The sequence below is a fragment of the Lycium ferocissimum genome, chromosome 4 (assembly GCF_029784015.1).
Source record: "Lycium ferocissimum isolate CSIRO_LF1 chromosome 4, AGI_CSIRO_Lferr_CH_V1, whole genome shotgun sequence".
Lineage (NCBI taxonomy): Eukaryota > Viridiplantae > Streptophyta > Magnoliopsida > Solanales > Solanaceae > Lycium > Lycium ferocissimum.
In genome coordinates this window covers 54,557,987-54,581,323 of record NC_081345.1, presented here as the reverse complement: position 1 = coordinate 54,581,323, position 23,337 = coordinate 54,557,987, and the positions used below count along the sequence as shown (strand labels likewise).

At 37.0% G+C, this 23,337-nt stretch overlaps 1 protein-coding gene and 1 long non-coding RNA gene across 2 annotated transcripts; one reads left to right on the top strand and one right to left on the bottom strand.

Moving 5' to 3' along the window:
- Window positions 1-573: 573 nt before the first annotated feature.
- LOC132054869 (uncharacterized) lies at window positions 574-1,598 on the bottom strand. The gene is made up of 2 exons (XR_009414385.1): window positions 1,245-1,598; window positions 574-880 (listed from the first exon to the last, which is right to left on the bottom strand). It is a non-coding gene; the product is annotated as an uncharacterized LOC132054869 (long non-coding RNA).
- A 16,358-nt stretch (window positions 1,599-17,956) lies between these two features.
- Window positions 17,957-20,010, top strand: LOC132054868 (putative UDP-rhamnose:rhamnosyltransferase 1). Its single transcript, XM_059446829.1, has 2 exons — window positions 17,957-19,034; window positions 19,342-20,010. The coding sequence occupies exons 1-2, from the start codon at window positions 18,029-18,031 to the stop codon at window positions 19,764-19,766; spliced, it is 1,431 nt and encodes a 476-aa protein (XP_059302812.1). The 5' UTR covers window positions 17,957-18,028; the 3' UTR covers window positions 19,767-20,010.
- The last annotated feature ends 3,327 nt before the right edge of the window (window positions 20,011-23,337 follow it).

Sequence of the window (23,337 nt, the reverse complement as noted above, 5' to 3'; positions counted from 1 at the left end):
TGGGTCTTGTCTTTCCATGCTGTTTTATCATGACTTCTTTGCTCTTGTTATTTCTCATTTTCGCATTGCTTTGATTTGCTTGTCTGTGTCTGACTCTTTTCCCTTATTTCCCTTGTTTTCTTTTGAGCCGAGGGTCTTGCGGAAATAGCCTCCCTACCTTCCAAGGTGAGGGTAAGGTCTGCGTACACTTAACCCTCCCCAGACCCCACACTGTGAGATTCAACTGGGTATGTTATTGTTGTTGTAGCTATAGTGTGTTCTTTTGTGGAAAAAAGTTTAAGCTATTTGCCATGAGTATTCAAATTTGGTGGCTATTTTTATAGTTTAGTCTCGTGGCAATAATAATGTATTTAACTACGAGTTCAAAAATCTATAGCTATGAGTTCAAGTATTTGCCACAAATATATTTGTATGTAACTAAAGAATCCATTCTTTCTGTCATGAAATATATAAAATTATAGCTAATTTATTTCTACATTTGCTACGAAAAGTAAAAATGCGTAGCCTTGTTTTTGGCAATTATATGTATAGTTAGCTACGAATTCAAAATTTTCATCGCTACATATTGAAGAATACGCCACAAGCATTGTTAATTTTGTATTCCATAATAGGTTTCAAGTTACACATATTTACATATCTAAAATTTCAAACATTCATAATACATCATTTGTCTATGACACAATTACAATTGTAATATCTTGCTTGAGACTTATGAGATTACACTGGGTATGTTGTTGTTGTCGTCATCTTGCTTGAGACTCAAAGTCAGCACGATCTTTTCATTTCTCTCCTCCCACACAGCCTCCAACCGCATCTTAGTTTGATCAATATCCACCCTCTAATTTGTCATTGTACCGGCTCTAGTAATTCCATAATCTGCCTGTTGAATTGGATAAAGTAAATTAACATCATAAACATCAACGAATGATTATATAAGTATATTGAATCATATATTATGAGAAATACATCGATTAACTTCTCAAAAAATCTTCACAGTAATCTTAAAAGGGATAGGAAAACTCCAAATATTTCATAATAGATTTGAATCTTTACACTAAAAGTTTCTTCTAATAAAATCTCAATTAAGAAACAAACATATTTCTACATTATTGTTTCATGAAAGATTTATAGATCAATAACGGTGAAACATACAAATATTAACATGAACAACAAAATGCCTAATAAATAGTAAGATGGTTCATTCAACTCAATAAACTACAATTATGAAATAGAAAAGTCAATACCATCTCCGAAAACACATTTCAAAAGCGATTAATGGCATCAAAAGCTCTTGTTGATGTAGATCTAATAAAAGAGGACATCACTTTTGCCACTGTATTGTGTAATAAAGAGAATGAATTAGCCATTTATCCAACTGCATTGCATAAAAACCAAAGAACCCCTTATGAACTTTTGATATGGAGTAATAAAGATTTGTGTTGATGAAATAGAAAAAGAGAACAGGAAACCGTGGAGAGTTGTGGCGGCGAGAGGGAAAAGATGAGGACTACGTTTTAGATTAGACAAAGGGAACAAGGACCATGCTTGCTTAGATTCTTGAAAACTAGGTCTAGGAGTATCAAGTTACTAAAATAGCATTAAGCCATTAACTGATAACCTTCATTTATTTAAATTGGATATAATAGTAATCAATAAATACATACAAGAACATAGTTATTTAAATCTAACATAGTTAAGTATTCAAAATTAATAAATATTATTGGATATTTCTTTAAATTGTATTTAAAAATTAATTCTTCATTTAATACGAGTAATGATATACTAGATAGTACATAAATCATGTATATTATTAAAATTTTAAAATAAAATTCTTAATAATTGTCACACCCTAACCTTATTAGGATGTGATGGGCACCCGACCCTTACTTAGGGCCGAGCGAACCCTCAGACTCTTACCGCATACAAAGTCACGCCAAACTTTTTAAATCAAATAAGATAAAATACATAGCAAAATTTTCAAAGTAATCTCCTTTCGTAGCCTTTAAATCGAACAAATCTATAATTATGCAAAGTTTCATTACATAACACATGACCGACATATCACCTGGATGGAGAAATTTTTCGCGTTAGCATCGACAATCAATACCCACGACGCTGTCCGCAAAGTCTCTAATATAAATCCGTAAATCATAACAAACAAACTCGATTTTTATGACCCTCCGGAGAATGGAGCTTGCCATCTTCGCCGGGACATCTTCTATAATAATCAGCTTATCGGGGAGTACTGCGCGGCATGAAACGCAGCCCCCCGAAGACGGGGTCAAGACGGAAAATGTACCGAGCATGTAAGGCATGCAATACGTAAAAACATAACCATATAATCGAAACAAGTACAAGACTAAAAGATAAGTACATTACTCAAAATACCGACGCTTCTTTTTCATACACAAGTCGTACGTATATGTCTCATATATCGAAGGATACGTAAAGTAAACGAGTCGTCCAAAGTACCGAAATGCTTATTTTACAATCACAGATCGTATGTCCGAAGAGGTGCAGAATATACTAGTATGCATCGGGGTCTCACACGTCGACGGAGCACATATATATCGTATGCTTCGCCGAGGGCACATATCCGACAGTTATATAGATCGTATTATAAAAGGTTCAGATAATGTCTCATAAAGGACGGAATTCGTAATCGGCGCAGAATCATACGTAGCTATATTAGTTTTCGCATCCGTAATAAGTCGATGTATCAATAAGTTATTAACATAGTACAAGACTATATATCATAATTTTATTGACGTAGAGAGAGATATAATATGTTATTCGTGGTCGAACCGAAAATACGTTTAAAGGCATATAGACAGAGCCTCATCAAAGTCGATAAATAAGGTAAGACATACGTAATCATGATCGACGATGTTAATCGATAATATAGAAAATCATAGCTTATCCGAATATCAAAATGCATACCTTCGTATCGCAAATTATTAGTACGAAGGCACCATATATTATCATATACATATACCGATATTTATCCCGTGGCCCTAGCTGAGGGACGCTACAACGAGTTTTAACCCGACCCTCTAATAACGGACGCTACAAAGTTTTGTTATCATATGCCATCCCGGCCACCGTCCCCATATCATCATATCTTATGAACATAAACAACCCGGTATTTAGGGATGCGGTGAACAACGTGGGAACTCGCACGATAACGTAACCCGGCCCGGAAAAGGGAAACTACGCAGGCATGCGCACGATAACCGCATCCCGGCCCGGACAAAAAGGGGAATGTATATATCGAGCCTTGCACGAAAGAGTAGCGAGAAACCATATGCACATAAATCCGACTCGATGGATAGGTATACCGACCGACATCGAGGATTCAAACAAGTTTCGGGTTCTTTCGAGTTAGTATCGGAAAGTTATGAGCATTTTAAAATACGTAAAACCTCTTCGGACTCCTTAAGCGATCCGAGATCGTACATGAAGAACATTAAGGCTTACAGTGGAATATTTATTCGAATACTGGTCGAAGACTCATATCCAGATACTCGTAGCCGAATACTTATATTAGGAATACTTATGTCGAATACCCATGTCGAATACTTATATCGTACAATAATAGTAAAAATAATACTTTGTCAGTTATCATGTCGGAGTGCTTATACCGTAATACTTAGATCGAATACTTATGTATATATAACATATATATATCTAATAGGATGCTTATATCGTAATACTTATATCGAATATTTACATCGGAATGCTTATATCAAAATATTCAAATCGGATCATTCGTACCGAAGCGTTTATATCGAATAGTCAAACCGTAATACTTATAGCCGAGTTACCGATACTTATATCAAATTCGAACAATAGCCAAAGATTTCCTTAATTATCGTACGGTAATAGAACAAATAGAACAATACAAATAGGTATCGGAATCGTGGGCCCACCTCGGGTTAAGTCGAGGTGGCTTACGTAAATTATGAACATTTGGCCTTATAATGTCATCTACGAAAGTTTCGTGGTAATCCAATTCCATTGGTGGAAGTTACATATGTTCAAACTCACTTTTCTTAACTAAACATAATATACCTAATTCAATTATACCGAATAAAAAGGGTCAAACATAGGCTCGGATTTCTAAGAGTAGAATCGTCCCCGAGGCTCATATTCAAACCTATTACAACTAAGACATGCCAAAAAAAGAAAGGGGTAAGCCTTACATACCTTTTCCGCTGCTTACGCTTCTCCAAATTCAAGTTCCAAGTTCGCCAAAATCTACAATTTGGTCACATTTACCAAATATTAATCATAAAGCCTTAAGGATTCAATCTTAACCAATTCTTGCCTTAACCTTTCAAATAAATTCACTTATATTCTCGCCAAAATTCGGGCAAAGATTTCTCCCGTGAATGCACCATCCCCGAGATTTAACCCTAGCTCCAAATATCAACAACAATCCGAGAATGGAACTCGGCCACATTATTAACAACAATTCCAACAATTATTCCAACAATACTTACAATATTCATAATGATCCCATACCACCCGAATCCTCCAATTTCCAACAAGAATATCATCAACACATTTTTATCTTCCAAATTCATGAATTACATCAACAATCCACATACTAACGACATTATTTTCCATCAATGCAAGAAGTCTACATTCGATTCACACTAATTTCTACAACAACTTTCCAACAATTACAACTTCACTAGAATCGTCATATTCTCATTTGCATCATAAAATACATATCAACAACAATTAAATTATTACATAAAACTTGGTTCATATTTCATACCCACACACACACACACACTGCCACCTTCCAACACCCACCAATTCAACCAAAATCACCAAACTTCCATTTCCAATATAAATTCCATAACAACAACAACTAAAATGCTACATAAAAATTAACTAATCTTGCCTCCACAACACATGCATACACACGGCTATACCATGCAAACCTCCCATTTTTTTTCATGAATTCTATCCATTCCTTCATACTACAATATAAACAAGCTTTCATAACATCATAAAAAGGATTAAATCTTACCTCTTTTCTTCCACTTCTTCACTTAACTAAAATGCGGAAATGATGAAACGGACGACCTATCTTCCGAAACAACTATACCCCGTTGTAGAGGACCCTTGAATTAGTAGGAATACATGAAGAAAATAATTTTTGGGACAAGATTTCATGGGGGTGGTTTTTTCTCCTCTTGGCCGAATGGCCATTTTCTTGTTCTTCTTCTTTCTTTGTTTTTCTTTCTCTCCAAATTCCTTCAATTAAAATGATGACTCCCCATATATGTATATATATATATGTGTGTCTTCCACCACTTTCCCATATTTATTTTTAAGTCCCTCAATTAAAGAAATGTGGGCACTTGACCCTTCTTTCATTTTCTAGAAATTTCTTAAATTCATGGGGAAAGATGACTTATTTTTTGTCATCATTTTCCATTCTTTTTCTTTTTCTCTTTTTTTTTTGTCACATGGCCAATATGGTCTTTTAGAACTTTCATGATCCTTTTGTGAAATTCCCGTTTTGCCCCTTGACTTTCCTCAATATTACCATTTTGCCCCTAGCCTTCCGCATTATTTCCACGGCGCATTTTGCGAATTTCTTTTTTGCCCTTAGCCTCTCACAATATTTCCATACTAAGAATAGTCATAAATAATATTCATGACAACTCGTACATTAAAATAATTTTTGGAAAATAGTCTCGCCCTTAACTTCTCGCAATTGTCTCGAATTATTCGAACGTATGAAGTACGGGCTATAACAATAATTTAGGTATTAAAAAATGTCTAAATAGAGTCATAAAAGAGAAGAGATCCCTACACTATATACGAATCATACTAAGTAAGCGTTTGGTCATAGATTTCAAATGAAGTTGTGTTTGGTCATACTTTTTGCAAAGAATATTTGAAATAATGTTCATGCTTGAATGTACTTAAATACAACTTCAAAAGTGAAAAGTGGGTTGGAAAACAACATGTTTTCCAAATTTGGAATACAACTTCAAGTTGGATTTGAACTTTTTATGACCAAACATTGATTTTTAAATAAAGTAAAAAATCATTAGTCCGGAAAAAAGTCAATGCCAAACGGGTTTGTCATAACTCATATGCTCCTATTTAAATTACATCTAATTATTAATTATATTTATAATAATTATTAACTTTTTTTTATGACAAGCGAACCCGCAACCGCTATCCTTCGGGTGCGCATTAGTTATATAATATTGCAATAAGATCATAAAATCAATTATGCATATTAGTTAAATTTAATATAATTAGTGATCAATGTACTTAGATGCAATATACAAGCACATAGATATTTAAATATGATATAATTAGATATTCAAAATTAATTAATAAAATTACATAATTATTCATTATATTGAATCTTACAAGTAATACTTTATTAAATATAAATTATTATATAATAGATTTTTTGATGTACAATCGTACGTATATCAACAATATTCTTAATTTATTGAAAATAAAAATTATTAGTAGGAATAACCAAATTGTTACAAATATAATACTAGTTTACTACGAATTTATTAAGTTGGATTTTAATATGAATTATGATATACTAGTTAGTATTGTTATGCACTCCTATATCAATCATATATATCATTGAAATTTTAAAATATAATTCTTAATTATATAGGTATTATAAAATGTTCAAATATAGTCATAAAAGAGACAAGACGACATACTGTATGTGAATCATATTTAATTTTTAGTTTTTGAATTTAGTATATAATTTGGTTTACGATAATCAATAAGTTATTAACATAGTACAAGACTATATATCATAACACTTTTTATTGTTTAGATTAAATAAATATAATATGTTATACGATGCAATTGATACAAGATTATACCTGTTTAAATTCTATATATTTAGTTATTCAGATATTAATTAGATAAAGATAATTTTTTAATTATAATATTTATTTTATCAGTACTGATGTTAACTTCACTGATGATAATATTGTAGACATGGAATCATAACCTAAAACTGATGAGTATAGCTATTAAGTCAAGTATTGCCACAACTTTTTAGTACTCGAAGCAAAAGTATTTATTAGATATAATATGTTAATTTGAATATTTTTCTGTGGCTAAAAGATTACTATTGCTACAACGAGTTTTAACTCGTGGCAAAAAATAACAAGTAGCTACAAAGTTTTGTTATAACAAAAAGTTTGAGGCTATATCATTTAACTATTGCCATAATTTCTTATAACTTAGAAGCAAAAATACGTATTTAGATACAAAACGTTGTTCCAAATAATTTATTGTGGCTAAAAGGTAAACTATTTCTACAATAAGTTTTAGCTCTTGGCAAAAATTAATAATTGGCTACGATGTTTTGTTATAACAAAAAGTTTGTGCCTATATCATTTAACTATTGCCATAATTTCATATAACCTGAAGCAAAAAATACTTATTTAGCTACAATATTTTGTTTCAAATATTTTTTTGTGGCTAAAAGATTACTATTACTACAGTAAGTTTCAACTCGTGGCAAAAAAATTAATAATTAGTTACAAAATTTTATAAAAGCTAAAACTTTGTGGCTATATCATTTAACTATTGCCACAATTTTTTATAACTTGAAGCAAAAATACTCATTTAGCTACGACATGTTGTTTCAAATAATTTATTGTGGCTAAAAGGTGAACTATTGCTACAGTAAGTTTCAACTCGTGGCAAAACTTAATAAATAACTATGAAATTTCGCTGTAGCAAAAAAGTTGTAGCTATTTAGGTAATTATTGCCACGATTCTTAGCAATTATAGCAAAAATGAGGAATTAGCTTTGTCAATATGATTTTCACGGCTAAGAAATTTTACGAATTTGTAAATAGCTATGGAATTCAAATTTTTGTGGCTATTATTAGGTACTAGCCACGACTTTTAAATTTATAGCTAAGATTTCGTAGCTATAAATGCCTTATGTTGTAGATATCTATCATGTATTTGAATAGACCCCTGATGTAAGGTCGTTATGTGTGTTTTGACCATTTTACCCCTGTTGATCCATTCCCGAGACTTTAAGCGAGTCTAGTGAAAACTGAAGGATTTAGAATCCTTAAGTGAAAGTGTTTGACCAATAGTTGACTTTTGGGTAAACAGACTTTTTTTGAAATTTCGTCAATTCCGTAAGGTCCGAAGGCTCGACTATGACTTGTTGGGGTGGATGGTTCGGTTCCCGAGGTGTTTGGTTGCGTTTTGGGTACTTTGTTGGAAACTTGTTTTATTTTGTTTGGGGGTTGACTTGGTAAATTAAGGGTCCGTTGTAAATTTTGAGGCCATAGGTGAATTCGTAGTGCGTTTCTATGTGTATGTGCATATCTGGTTTGTGAATATGGGGCCTCAGATTAATGTCAGGATTTCGGGAAAGACTTGTGAAAATAAGATTTTTGCTGGTTCTGGTGTGACCACCATGGTAAGCTTGTGCCGCCATCGCGGGACTGCCATGGCAAGCTTGTGCCGCCATCGCGGGATTTGCGTATGGGTGTCCTTAGATTCGCATTTAATAATTATCCATCATGGCGGATGGTTTAGTCACCAAGGCGAGACCGTCATGGCGATCCTTGCGACCGCTTCCCAAGCGGATTGAGGTAGGGGACCGTAATCCCATTTATTCTCCTAAGTTCTATTTCATTAGTAAAAACTCTCCTAAAACCTATCCTAAGATCTTAGAGAGGCGATTATTGAAGAACTTGGGGGAATCATCCTTGAAGGTAAGTTCTAAACCATTATCTTGTTCATTTTCATTTCCCCTTTAAGTTTCCATGATAGTTCAAGTTCTAAAAATGGTGGGTTGAAGACCTAGAATTCTAAATCATGAAACCTTAGCTTGAATTGGTTATTATTATTTAATTCATTGTTTATATCATCTAGAAGTGTAGATTAACACATTCTAGGGTTGAATTGCTTGATAGTCAAAGAGTCTAATCATGAGACTTAGGGTTTCAACCAAATTTTTGATGAAATTAAAGGGTCTAATGTGATTAGATACCCATGAATTTAAGGATTATGATTGTTGGGACTATCAGTAAGGTAATTTCACCCTTAATTTCCCATTTTCCCCTCGTGACTCCTTAGGTGTATTTTGGGTATTTTGAGTAACCTTTCCCGAATTGATTTCTCATTCGATTAGTTGGTTGTCATGGTCATTTACTTACTTACAATGTTATGTACTAGACTACCATAGTTCTGAGGCGCTTTAAAAATAGAAGGCTCGTGTGGAGTAGTTCGTGGCTCCTGTTCAGCATTCGAGGTAGTTTACGGCTTACCTTAGTTAGACTTTGATTAGCGAACGTATATATTGTGTAGAATTGACGGGAGAAAGCATGATTAGGTCTTCGGACATGATGTCTGGTTGGATATTACCTAGGTTAGTATGACTTCTGACTATATGGGCTTGTCGCCGTTATTTACGCATTGTGATGGTGTATTTGTATTCGTACTGTGGTGATTTGAGATGGTATTCTATTAGGTTGGTTGATTGTGGCTTGTTGCCCTGTTATTGTGATTACGCTTGTTGCCTTAATTGTTGTGTTGTGATACGTGTTGCACTCATTGTTGACACCTAATTTTTGACCTCCCGTAATTATATTTTAATTACTCCGAATTCTTAGAGGTCAAAATGATTTTTATAAAATTATTTAGGTCAAGATTTCATCCTTTTTGTTGGTAAAATAATTTCTATAATATCATAAATCATTTAGGAATTAATTGGTACATTTTGTGGCATTTGTTAAACGTTTAATCAAAGAAAAGCAATTTCAAATGATTATTTATTTAATTGTTTGAATTGTCAAAATCAAATTAGCAAATATAATATTCCCTTTATATCCAAGGAATTTGATTAATTAAAATAATTGACCATTTTGCCCCTCAATCCTTAATTTTGTATAGTGGCATGATTTGTTAAAATTAATCATAATTGTTTCTAGTATTTAATTAGGATGATTAGTCAATTAGAGGGGCATTATTGCAAATTGATTTTTAATTATTTAATTGTTCAGTCATGGCCACAATTGAATTAATCAATTCATGGTTTAAGGCAATTGGGATCATTTTTGTAAATTTAGCCTCCCAGTGACTTTAATTGAAATGACCAAACCCATTGGCTCAATTTAATTAAAGCCATTAGTGTAATTTAGCTTTAATTGGTTAATTAGGTTAAATAGGGCCATAACCGAAATAATTAATTAGACTAAAGTTAACCAGGGACATTATATATATATATATATATATATATATATATATATATATATATATATATATATATATATATATATATATATTTTCCGGCCGTATTTTTATGTCGGTTCAAGCTCTTTTTTGTTATATACTGGTTATATATATATATATATATATACACGCTCCGTATTTATGGACCATATTTCCCAACAACATTTTCACCCTCTCTGTGAAGAGAAGTACGGATCGTAATTCCAATTACGGTCCGTATTTCTCAACATACGGTCTGTATTTCTCAACATACGGCCTGTTGTGACCACGTTCCCTTTACTGAATGTGATTCACAAACCCGAATTATCAGGGCGGTTGGTAAAATGGGCGGTTGGTAAAATGGGCGGTCGAGTTAAGTGAATTTGATATTGAATATAAGCCCCATACTGCTATCAAATCGCAAGTCCTCGTGGACTTTATGGCTGATTTCAGCCCGGGTGTAACTCCTCAAGCCGAAAAAGAGGCTTTCTTGATACCGGGGGCTGCGGCCAGAGTGTGGATGCTTTACACCGATGGGGCATCCAACGTAAAAGGAATGAGGCTAAGTGTGGTCCTCTACATCCCAACAGGAGAAATTTTAAGGCAAGCGATTAGTAGCGTGCCTCTAAATAACAATGACGTGGAGTACGAAGCTTTGATTGCAGGTCTTGAGCTAGCCTAGGGGCTAGGTGCAGAAGTCATTGAGGCAAAGTATGAGTCCCTTTTGGTAGTAAATCAAGTGCACGGGATGTTTGAGGCCAAAGAGGACCGCATGCTATGGTACCTTGAGAAGGTGCTATAATTGCTTGCCCAGTTTCAAGAGTGGACTATGGTGCACGTGCCGAGAGAAGAGAATATAGAAGCAGACGCACTTACCAATTTGGGCTCTTCAACGAAGGCATTTCTCGAGCTCGGATATGCTTTGTGAATGCTTGATGGTCCAATTGCTCTACTCGGCCTTTGGACCAGACAGGTTACGATGAGATCAACTCTACAAGCCTAGTTTGGGATTGGCAAAATGAATTTCTGGATTACCTTAATCACGAAAAGTTTTCAGAGGATCCAAAGACATTGAAGGCTTTGCGAGCTAAGGCAGCTCGATACTGCGTTGTGGATGATTTTCTTACCGGAGATGTTTGTTTGGTCCAATGGCGAGGTGTATAGGCCCTAATGAATCCAATTATGTAATGCGAGAAGTCTATAAGGGCATCTACGGCAATCACTCAGGTGCGAAATCACTCACTAAGAAATTGCTCTGGGCTGGGCATTATTTGCCTAAAAGGGAGAAGGATGCGAAGGCGTTCATCCGGAAATGTGATAAGTGTCAGCGATATGCTCAGATGCTACATCAACCGGGCAAAGAGCTGCATCCGGTGATTTACCCTTGGCCATTCATGAAGTGGGGATGGACATCGTCAGACCTCTACCGGCAGGACTAGGTCAGGTGTGTTTCATACTAATGGTAATAAACTATTTCACTAAGTGGATTGAAGTAGCAGCATACAAGAAGGTTCGAGAGAAGGAGGTGATTGACTTCATCTGGCAGCACGTAATCTGTCGGTTCGAAATCCCGAGAGAGATAACTTGTGACAATGGCCCGCAGTTTATTGGGTCCAAGATCACTAAGTTCCTGGAGGATTTGAACATCAAGCGTATAACTTCTTCTCCGTATCACCCCAGTGGGAATGGTTTGGCTGAATCTACAAACAAATCGGTCATCCAGAATTTGAAGAAAAAGTTAAAAGACGCCAAGACCGGAGGTGCATTAGGCTTATAGAATAATGGCGAAATCGCGCACCGGAGGAACTCCTTTCTCCTTAGTATATGGAGCAGAGGCGTTGATTCTGGTGGAAGTTGGTACTCCCAGTCCAAGGTACGATCGGACACAAGAGCAATCCAATTCGGAAGCAATGTTGGTGCAATTGGATTTGCTAGAAGAACACAGGGATTTGGCGTATGTTCGGATAATAGCCTAAAACCAGCAGATGGAACGTTACTATAACCGTCCAGCCAATCTCTAGCATTTTAAAGTTGGGGACTTGGTGCTTCGGAAGGTGACCCACAATACTCGAGATGTCAATACTAGAAAACTTGGGCCGAAAACCTTTGCCAAAATGAATTAGAGTCGTCCTTTTCTAAAGCACCGAGAAATAAGGGCCCTCTCTTATTAATAAGACCTCTTCAAAAATTTTAAAGGGAAAAGGAAAAAAAAGATTAAAGTTCGGACACAATAGCAACCGAACAAAAATTTTCCCGGCATATCAATCGGGCACGTTGGTTGTAAGCCTCGCAAGGGATTGTCAGTTTGAAATAGTAAGAGGAAAAACTAGATGGCTGGCTCTTCCGAGACTTTAAGAATCTTAGGTTCAGGACATGTTATCCTTCGAAATAAGGATTACTAAGTCTGGGCTGGGAAAATGATAAATACAGGAGCCAAGTAAAAAATCAAGTCATAAAGATAAGTGCATTGCATTAAAATTCTCCCTGAGCTAGTAGCACGAGAAGGGAAAAAGCAAAAGAAGTAAGTCGATAGGCCAGACTTTATAAAGGGACCAAACTAAAAGTGTTTATCTGAAATAAGCAATAACAAAAAATTAAACATGGGCACGCAGGCCTAAGAAATTAATGATTCTTAGGGGGAGGGTGGATCGGCCCCATCATAGAGAGGGGTCCCTGGTTCCTCGCTGTCGGAGCTACTGTCCTCAAATGATCGGAAGTTTTCCATTGCAGATTCGGCGGCCACAAAGTCCACATCAGCATCTAGCAGAGCATCGGAAAGGTCCAGTTTGTTGTCCCAAGCATCTTTAAAAGTATCCCGGCGGGACTTTAAAAAGCCAAGTCACGAAACAAGTTGGCTTTTTGTTGTTTGACAACCTGACGCTGCTGTAGTCTCGGCCATCGCGCTCAAAGCCAAGCTCGGGAAGCCTCAAAACATTTCAATTGCTCTCGAGCGGTCTTTAAATCACTCTCCAGGCGATGGACACTTACCTGAAGGTTTTGATGATCAGAGTCCTTGGCCTAAAGGGCCCCATCTCTCTCTTACAACTTATGTTTTACTTCGTCATAACTCAGCCATAGGGAATGATTTAAAGATTTCGATTCACGACATCTTATCCGGAGCATCTCTACCTTACGACAAAGTTTTCAGTTCTCCGCATTCATTGAGTTCTCTGTCGGTATCTTCCTCGCTTCAGTTATGGCAGTGGTGGCGGTGGCATGAATCATAAAGGTTTTCTCCGCAAGCTGCACTAATGTTGTTCTCAAGTTTTCTCCAAGGGACCCAGGCTGAGTAGAGCTTTCCCGGAGATCACTGGTATTGAGGTGTGTTTCCAACGATTCAAGACCGGCTTGCCCTTGTTCAAGTTCAAAAGGCTCCGCTCCTCCGGGAGCAGGGTGATCTTCATCCTCGTCGTCAACATTCACCACGCCACAGCTGGCCTGCACTTCCCTCCATGCTTCAAGAAGGCGGCGCTGGGTCCTCACTCGAGAACCTATCACTTCGGCCGAAGTCCCAGTAGGTTGTGTAGGGTACATGCCCTGCGCTTCTGGTCGATTGAGTTCCAGGTAGCAGCAGCCATGATGTTAGAAAAAATGGTCTCACTTGAGGGGATCTTCTGGGCGGACGACCGCCTTACAGGGATAAATGTACAAGATCGGAAGAAGTTCATAAGAAAGTAAGGAGAGGCTTACGTGAGAAATTGGTGGTGTGGAATTCATTATCTTACCATGGTTTTTTCCCCTCCACCATTCGGCAGTGAGGCTTTTCCAGGTCCTAGTTAACTCCGAAGTAGCATGCAGCAGGTCCATAACCCAATCGAACATTCCATGCACATAGTCGGGAACAACAGCGGTGGTTGTAAAACAAGAGCAAGTTATGTATCAATGCCAATAGAAAATTCTAATAAAGAAAGCAGGGCGGGTCAGACTTACGAGTATGGTTTCAGGCTTTCGGTAAGGGCTCTGGGGAAGCACGGTGGAGAAGATCTATTCGAATAATTATGAACCGGTCACACCAGCCCCGGTCGAAGTCATCCTCAGCGCTGGTTATTAGCCCGCGAGAGCCGAGGGGGAACAAATAAACCATTCCGCCCCGGAACAGACGAGGTGAATATAGTTACATCAAGTGGTCAATGGTAAAGGCAAGTCCGGCGCGGTCAGTAAGGTTCTGGATGCAGTAAACAGTCCTCTATAGTTGAGGCCTAATTTGGCCTCGGTAGACCTGATACCTTTGGCAGAAGGTCTCGATCAAACGAGGAACTGGTAGTGAAAACCCGATGGTGAAAGGATAGGTGTGGACCATGGAGTATCCCTCTACATGGCTTGTCATCCTTCTTTCTGTGCCAATTGGAGTGCCACAACTTTGGGTCCCCATTTGCAATCCTGAAATACTTTAGAAAGATTTTTGTTGGTTATCAGCGAGTTGATCTCACATACTTATTCATAGCGGGTGTTAATTCGAAAGTCTCCTAGATATGCACAGTCCATCGGCAGTATCTCTATTGCGAGGGACCTCAGGTCAATTTCCATGGTGGCAGAAGCTTTAGGTGCTTTCCCTTATCTTTAGGAAGGGGAACTTTTAGAGGAGCGAGAAGAGGAAGGAGGTGAGTGCGTAGGGTTGCTCAATTTTAGTGCTATGACGAGGATTGGATGTGTTTTACTGAGTCAAAAGTTTAATGTTTTTCTAAGGGAGGGTTGATGCGTAAAAGGAAGGAAATAATTCACTCAAATGGGGTAGATATAGAGAGAGGATTGGAACTTATATAGGGAAAGAAAATCTTGGAACTTTCCTTGAAACAAGGAGGCGACAGTCATCTGATGCGACAATCGACGCCGTCGTCTGTAAATGATGATGTTTTGGTGATTAGACGCATTCTTTTCCGCATAGTTGGACCAGGTTCAAATCTCTTCCACTTCTCGATCCTGACTATTTGAATCCAGGAAAATAGGGGGACTATCTATATTGGACTAAATTCAAACAACACAACTGGACCTATATGTTAGGTCATGTGGCTTAAGGGATAAGTCAAAGATGAGTCAGCATTTAGTGTCACCGGAGGAAATGCCATTGCACCGAAGGAGACACTTGGTCCGGCAGACTATTGGAATAGCTCCAGAGGAGAGTTCAACAGACTAGCGTTACATATTGGGTTGAATGTTATCTCCTGGTGTTATTAGGCTTAATGGTCCTCTTTATTGCTTATTATTATTACTCAATTAATGCTCATTATGAGTAGGGGTGTCATACATGGAACGAAATTCAAGAGGAATACATACCATTTTATACGCAATTGCTTCATTTCTCAAGTTCTTTACTGTTTTACTAAGTGTTTAATCATAAGCTTGACCGGAGGAATTAGCACCGGGCTCAACCACGGCTCAGGCTATCCTTAACCTTGCTTTACTTTATTTTTTTTTTATATTTAATTTACTTGCATATTATGCTGATTTACTAATCATTTTGATCCACGTGTCCTTGATCATGAACACAAATTCAACTGAACTGTTTTCCCGATAAAGAAATATAAGTAGTATAATCCCATAACTGGGCTTTGAAAGATTGAGAGGATTGCTCCTGTATGTTTTTCACGTGGAGTTTAATATTTGCTTATTCTTCTACGCAAATTTGACAGAAATAGGAATCACTTTTAACTATTTCTTGAAAGAAGAATATAACACCAGCTAGACTATTACCAAAAAGACATTTAGTTTTGCTTCTAACTTTGTTTATAAGTAATAATTAGTGTATAACACAAAACTTACAAGTATTATGTTAAACGTTCCAAATAAGCATATGCTTAAATGATCTTGTGATATTTTGCTTTATGAGTCGCCTTATTATAAATTAGTGTATATTTACTGCTTTCTTTATTGTCATTTAGTTTTACCAAGTCAAAGTGTTTGTTCCTATATTTTTGGGATAGGGTGGAGTGAATAACAGAGCCTGATGCGGTAGAACATTTTCTGCACCTTTTTAGGAGTCTCAGTTGTTCTGTTTCTTTTAGGAGTCGGTTATGACTTTAGAGTTTAGTCTATAAACTAAATTCTGTTGTATTCTTTCATATAAGCTTTCAATAAAAAGTTTTAGTTCATTCTCCAAATCATTTGCTTCTTCTCATTATTTCAATAAGAATTTTCTGGTTCATCTTTTTGTTTTATGGTATCCGAGCTAGGTTGGGATTCTTCGATCTCTGCTCTTGTTGTTGTTCTGTGATAAAATTCTTATTGTGTAATATGGATCAGTTTAATGGGGGAAGTGATGCAAATGCGCAAAATGGTGTTAAGAAACTTGTAGGAACCAACTACAACTATTGGAGGATGTGTATGGAAGCTTATCTTCAAGGTCAAGATTTGTGGGAATTGGTTGCTGGTTCAGATATAGAAATTCCAGCAGATACCGCTGATAATACTGAACAACGTAGGAAATGGACTATCAAGTGCGGGAAGGCTCTATTTACTTTAAGGACATCGATTAGCAAAGAGTTCATTGATCATGTTCGTGATGTTGGTTCTCCAAAGCAAGTCTGGGAAACTCTTGAAAGGTTATTTTCCAAGAAGAATTCTGCAAGATTACAGTTCTTGGAAAATGATTTGGCATTGACGATGCAAGGAAGCATGTTGATTTCAAAATACTTCTTGCGGATAAAGGATATTTGTGCTGAAATTTCAGAACTAGACACGACTGAGAAGATTAGTGAAGCCCGTTTAAGGAGATTCCGCATTTGTGTACAAGAAGTATATGCCTTTTATCACCTCCATTCAAGGATGGGAAAAATAGTCATTAGCTTATTTTAGACTACAAGATTCAAAAGTCTTTCTTTCTTTTTAAACTTCGTGTCCAGTGAAATGCCTTCATATAAATTGAAATGGAGGGAACGGAGTACTATGTACGTGTTTTAGCCACAGAAATTCGCTGTCCCTTTATCAGCAGCTAGCTAGCAATTACACTACATACATGTGTATCATGCTTGATATTCAGGAAAACATTTGAAAAAAAAAATTAATTGGTGATTTCTTTATATGTTTTTAAAATATTTTGAATTGTAAATTACTGTAACTTATAGTACTAGCTATTTACGTAATTTTTAATATATATATATATATATATATATATATATATATATATATATATTATTTTTAAAAAACTTAAAGATTCTATGTCTGAATAATTCATGGTTAAAATTAAGAAATCTTACTCTCAAAATCCCAACGCTGCCATATAAATTGGGACAACAACAACAAATCACAGAATCTACAAGAAGTAGGATGCAGGGAGGGTGATGTGTCTGTGCCCTTACCCTAAAGGACGGAGCACATGCATCCAAGGGGTGTCAACCGATACCCGTTCGCCAAAAAATTACACTGTGTAAATAAGTAAAAAGAACTTTTTTATGTATACTATGTGTTGAATCCCCTTAATTTCGTCGTATATTTACTTTTTTTTATATTTTGACACCCCTTAGTAAAAATCCTAGTTCAGACGTATGTGCCTTACCCCTAACTTGTGAAAGCAGAAAGGTTGTTTCCGATAGACCCTCGTCTCAAGTAAAGCTTATCAAAATCAAGTATGAAAGGAAACTACTGTAATGAAGAAGAAATGCTAAAAATAAAGGAAAAAGAGAACGGTACGTAGCAACAAAGGGAGTAATTGTTTTAGTAATTAGACTGCATACTTAGCCACAGAAATTTTCGCTCTCTCTCTCTATATATAGGGGTATTTATCCCTTACCAAACACTTCAGGAAAACATTAAGTAATAAAAAACTCATAAAGAGAAGATGAACAAAAATAGCGTTCACGTTGTAATGGTTCCATGGTTAGCATTTGGTCACTTGAACCCATTTTTACAACTCTCCATAGCCTTAGCTAAAGAAGGAGTTCATGTCTCTTTCATTTCCACTCCCCGAAACATTAGGAGACTTCCTAAAGTTCCTCCCAACTTAGCACCACTAGTAAATCTTGTGGAGTTTCCACTTGCAAAACTCGATAACAGCCCGTTGCCCGTTGATGCTGAGGCTAGCGTAGACATTCTTCCTGATCAAAATTTCTATTTGAAAAAAGCTTATGATCTCCTTCAAGAACCCATCAAACACTTCATTGCTGATAAAAAACCTAATTGGATTATCGCGGATTTCACGCCTGACTGGGTGGCTGATATCGCGCGAGAACTTGACATCCCCCTCCTTAAGTTCAGTGTCTTCACTGCTGCTTCACAGGTCTTCTACGGGCTCCCAAAACCTAGAGGTGGGGAGTCCCTAGTACAAACCGGATCGCAGCCATTGCATGAACTTTTGACATCACCACCACCATGGGTGAACTTCCCATCTAGGGTTGCTTTTCGGAAACGCGAAGCTCTAGAACTAGTTTCTTTTTTCCGTGCAGAGAATTGTTCGCGCGAAACTTTAGTGGGACATAATTTCGCAATTGAAGACGCATGTAGAGCTATGGCTATACGTACTTGCCCTGAATTTGAAGGTGATTATGTAGAGACGTATAAAAAACTCTTTAAAAAGCCACTGATTCCGATCGGATTGCTACCACCAGAAGAATTACCGGCGGATGAAAGAACTCTTACTTGTCAGCCATATTGGGAGAAGATGTCCAAATGGCTCGACGAACAAAAATCAAGATCAGTTGTGTTTGTGGGATTCGGCAGTGAATGTAAACTTAGCAAGAATCAAATATATGAAATAGCAAACGGACTACAAATCTCAGGACTACCGTTTCTTTGGATACTACAGAAGCCCCATTGGGCTTTAAACGACAGTGATGCTTTGCCGTCAGGTTTGTATATATATATACAACATCCAACTATGCATATACAACTAGGATTCTGGCTAGTATTTAACAATAGCTACCTAAAATAAATTATTTGAAGTAAACCGTTGTAGCTGTACTTTTGTTTAGAGCTACAATAATTAGTTGTCATGACTAACATGAATATAGCCACGAATTTATAGCTACAAATTTGTTTGTATCTAATCATAAGTTTTTGTAGTGGATTTGAAGCAAGCATAGCTATTGTAATCTTTTAGCCACAATCAATACACTTATGATTGGCCTTTGAACGATATTTATGCTTTGTCATCAGGTTTTGTTGCCGAAACGGTGGAGAGAGGGTTGGTGAACATTGGTTGGGCACCACAGAAGGAAATTCTTGCACATCCGTCTATTGGAGGATCCCTCTTTCATGCCGGATGGGGTTCAGCCATTGAAACTTTACAGCTTGGTCATGTTCTTGTGGTGTTGCCTTTTGTTTTCGACCAGGGATTGAATGCAAGATTGTTAGTAGAAAAAGGTGTGGCGATTGAAGTGAAGAGGAGCGAAGAAGATGGATCGTTTAGTGGAAATGACATAGCAATGTCATTAAGAGAAGCGATGGTTTTAAAGGAAGGAGAAGAGCTTAGAGCTCGAGCAAGAAAGGTTGCTGCTATTTTTGGAGATCGGAAGCTTCATGACTCCTACGTCAAAAACGTTGTTGAGTATCTGAAAAGTAATGGTGAAATGAAGGTTTAGTCACCAACCAACAAACTAATGAGTCTTTATTTCCATTATTAGGTACATAGCATTTATGCTATCTAGGTGCATGTCGTTAATTAAGTTTTTATAGTGGCTAAGTTCATAGTGTATTTGGGAATGTATCGAATAAGTGTGAGTGAACAAGTGTCCATTCGGAACCGGTAAAACCTCTCCTTGTAATGTGTTTTGTACGAGTAGAGTTTCTGATGAAGTGAGCTGTCTATCACCCTTTTGTCTCGTACTTCCTGTCTTATGACATTATTAATGGCCTACCTTATATTTTGACATTTCCTATTTTTTAGTATATGAAGTGAAATAATAGCTCTGTAGCATGGAATCATGAACGTCGGGTTATTTGCCGAGGTGGGGCCCACACGTCGAGATATTTTTGGAACATCTGAGAAGTCATATGAATTATATATGTAAAGTTAAACACAACTCATGAAGGACCCTTGGGTCAAATCAAAGTGGAAACCCTCCAAACGAATATTCTTAAGAAAACGTTTTCAGTGACCTGACTTCGAGGGGCAAAAACGGCATTATAAGTTTGGAATTTGGAAAAATACCGAGAAATAGAAGTTGTAGATAATTGAATTAGCTTTCCAACCATAGGTCGTGGGTTCCCAGGCGATATCTGTACAAGGAGATATGAACGTTTTAAGGTCGAAAGGTCAGTGGGCTAGGCCCAACTCGTGACCAACCGGATTGGCCCAAAAATGGAAAAAAATTATTAAGCCCAATTCCAAAGGGGTGGCCGGCCATGTGCAAGGCCCACCCATGAATTTAATTAATTCTTCCATGTGCTATAATTAATGCATATATTGATCTTTATCTCATAGAAGCTTCATGAATTAAAGAAGAGAAAAACAAGCACAAGAAGAGCAAGACTAGAGGGCACATTCGGCCCTTGCTCCTTACTTTCACCTCTCAAGAATCTTCCTCCAAAAATATTTTTCTTGTCATATTCCTACTATATTAAGGGCCCTCTACAACATGGTGCAATTGTTTGGGAAGAAAGAGTGCTTGTTTCTTCAATATGACAACTTGTTTAAGTGAAGAAGATTAAGGAAAAAGGTAAGGATTCATTCCATGTATTTATGTAATGAAGGTTTATTTGTGTCGTAGTAGATGGAAATGAGTAGAATTCATGAAAATATGGAAGTTTGCAAAGTGGGTGTGCATATGCATGTGTGGTGTGTGTGTGTGTAGTAATGTATAGGTGTGATGAGTTGAATTGTATGTTGCCTTCTAGTTGTGTGTAGGATGAAATGTATATTGAGAATGAACGTTGAATGAATTTGATGGAAGATGGAAACTTTGAATGTTAGCCGTGTGGTGGTTGAAGTTGGAATGAGAATGAATTAATTTGGTTTAACATGTTTGTTGTATTGTGGTGATGCTTGCAATGTAAATAAAGGTAAAATAATGTAAGTTGGCAATTACATGGAAAGTAGAAGTTTATGCCGTTTTAGTGTAATTTTATGACATTATGGAAATGGAGTTGTTAAGGTGCAAATTATGATGATTGTTGATGAATTTGGGATATGGAAACATGTTATGAGTAAGCGTGTTAAAGATTAGAAGTTTCGGATGAATTATGATTTTGGTGGAAAATTGTATATTTTGTATATCGTATGAATATTTTGTACAAATGATATGAAATGTTTCTAAATTATATTGTGATGATCATGGTTAATGATGAATGTGAAATCCTTGAGATTTGTTTGGAAATTTGAAATTTGCAATGGAAGTATTGCTTTATGTGGAAAAGAAGAATATTGACGTTAGAACCATTTTGATGTGAGTCGTGGTAACTTTGGTATTGTGGGCTGTGTTGTTGATATATATTGAGCCGAGCTAAGTCTCGGGGGTGTTAAATGTATAGGGGAAGTGTCTTTGCCGAAATTTCGGTAGACAAAAAAATGAAGTTAAGTGAATTCTTAAAACTTGAAATTCCTAATTGGTAACTCTGACCATTTGTAGATTTTGGACGAAACGGAAATCGAGTTTGAACACGCATAAGAAGTGAGAAAGGTATGTAAGGCTACCCCATTTCTTCTTTTGGCATGTCCTAGGTATACTAGGTCGATATTGGAGCCTCGGGGGCAATTCTTTTCCTTGAAATCCGAAATAGAAATCGAGTACTATTCATTCAATTGAATTGAACTATAAAACTCATATTTTGTGGGAAAGTGCCATATGTTCAAAACTTTTGTAAAATGTAGTCGATTTGTTTCGAAACCTCCATGTATAAGTCCATAGACCCCAACGTCCGCGATTCGTGTCCGCCACCTCGACTTGACCCGGGGTGGGCCCGCTAACTCCGAGACTCTTTTGTTTGCTCTATTAGTCTCCTTTTTGTATAATGTTGGCAAAGGATTTTGTTTGTGAATTTGGCTATCGAAAAATAATATTTTGCTTGCCGCGATATCCTGAATTATATTTTGAATCATAATTACCATCTTGGAGATCTTGTTGTGAAATGAACCCCGCTTTGATTAATTGTTCGAACTATTTTGACTAATGAGTCAACATATGATTTTATCAAGTTTGTAAAAGTATTTCGATATATGAATTGCATTGTTTGCTCACGACTCCGCTCGTGCCTTTATTATGACTTCGTTCACCGGTTCCGGCCGGTTTGTGATCGTGCGCGCTATGATAAAATTCGGCAGTATGCTGTGTTACGGTTCCCGAGACCTCGCCATAGGGCCGGGTTCCGTTTATGGAGTTATCTTTGTGATATGGCTTATGGTACGTTTGATGATGTGATATGTTTGATGATGTGATATGTTGTGTTCGGGGTGTACGGAGATTTGAAACCTTCGGAGTTATCTCGTGTGTGGCACCGGCGTCGGAGTGGTGACCACGTTCCCGAGCTTTATGCATGATTTTCTATTTGCATTATGTACATGTGTCTTCGCATGATTCTCGATACTTTGATCCGGTATTTTCTCTCCGTACCCTTCACTTCGCTTATGGTTTGGATTTTTGTACTTTATGCTTTACATACTCGGTACATCTTTCGTACCGACCCCCTTTCTTCGGGGTCGCGTTTCATGCCCGCAGTACGAGGTTCGTGATTTGCCGGTGTAGGCCACACATACCGCCATTATAGAGTGCTCCCTTCGATCCGAGCCCACATTTGGTATATATGTTTTGCTATGTATCTTTTTGTACATTTGTGATCGTACGGGTACGGCGGGGCCCTGTCCCGTCCTATGTTCGTATGTTTTGTTCCGTTTGTAGAGGCCGTAGTCATATATGTGGGTCATGGGTCACGTATGTGTTCGTTTGTTTATGATTGCGTCTTAACGCGGTCCCGTTCGTTACTACGGCCAAGTCGGCCAAATTATTTGTATGTGTGTATATATGTTCGGCGATGTATATTCCGCCGCCTCTCCGATTTTGATATGATATTTTTGTACGCGCGACCGCCTAAGACAGTATTTAATTTTTCATTCTGCTGTAAATGATGCATATGATATTTGAATCAAGCCATATTATGATGATTCGATATGAAAATCTGTTTGGGTGTCCAAGTAGGGCGCCAGTCGCGGCCCACGGG

Coding starts and splice junctions, on each gene's coding strand:
- LOC132054868 (XM_059446829.1), top strand. CDS start 18,029: ATGAACAAAAATAGCGTTCACGTTGTAATGGTTCCATGGTTAGCATTT. Junction 19,035..19,341: donor CAGTGATGCTTTGCCGTCAG/GTTTGTATATAT, acceptor CTTTGTCATCAG/GTTTTGTTGCCGAAACGGTG.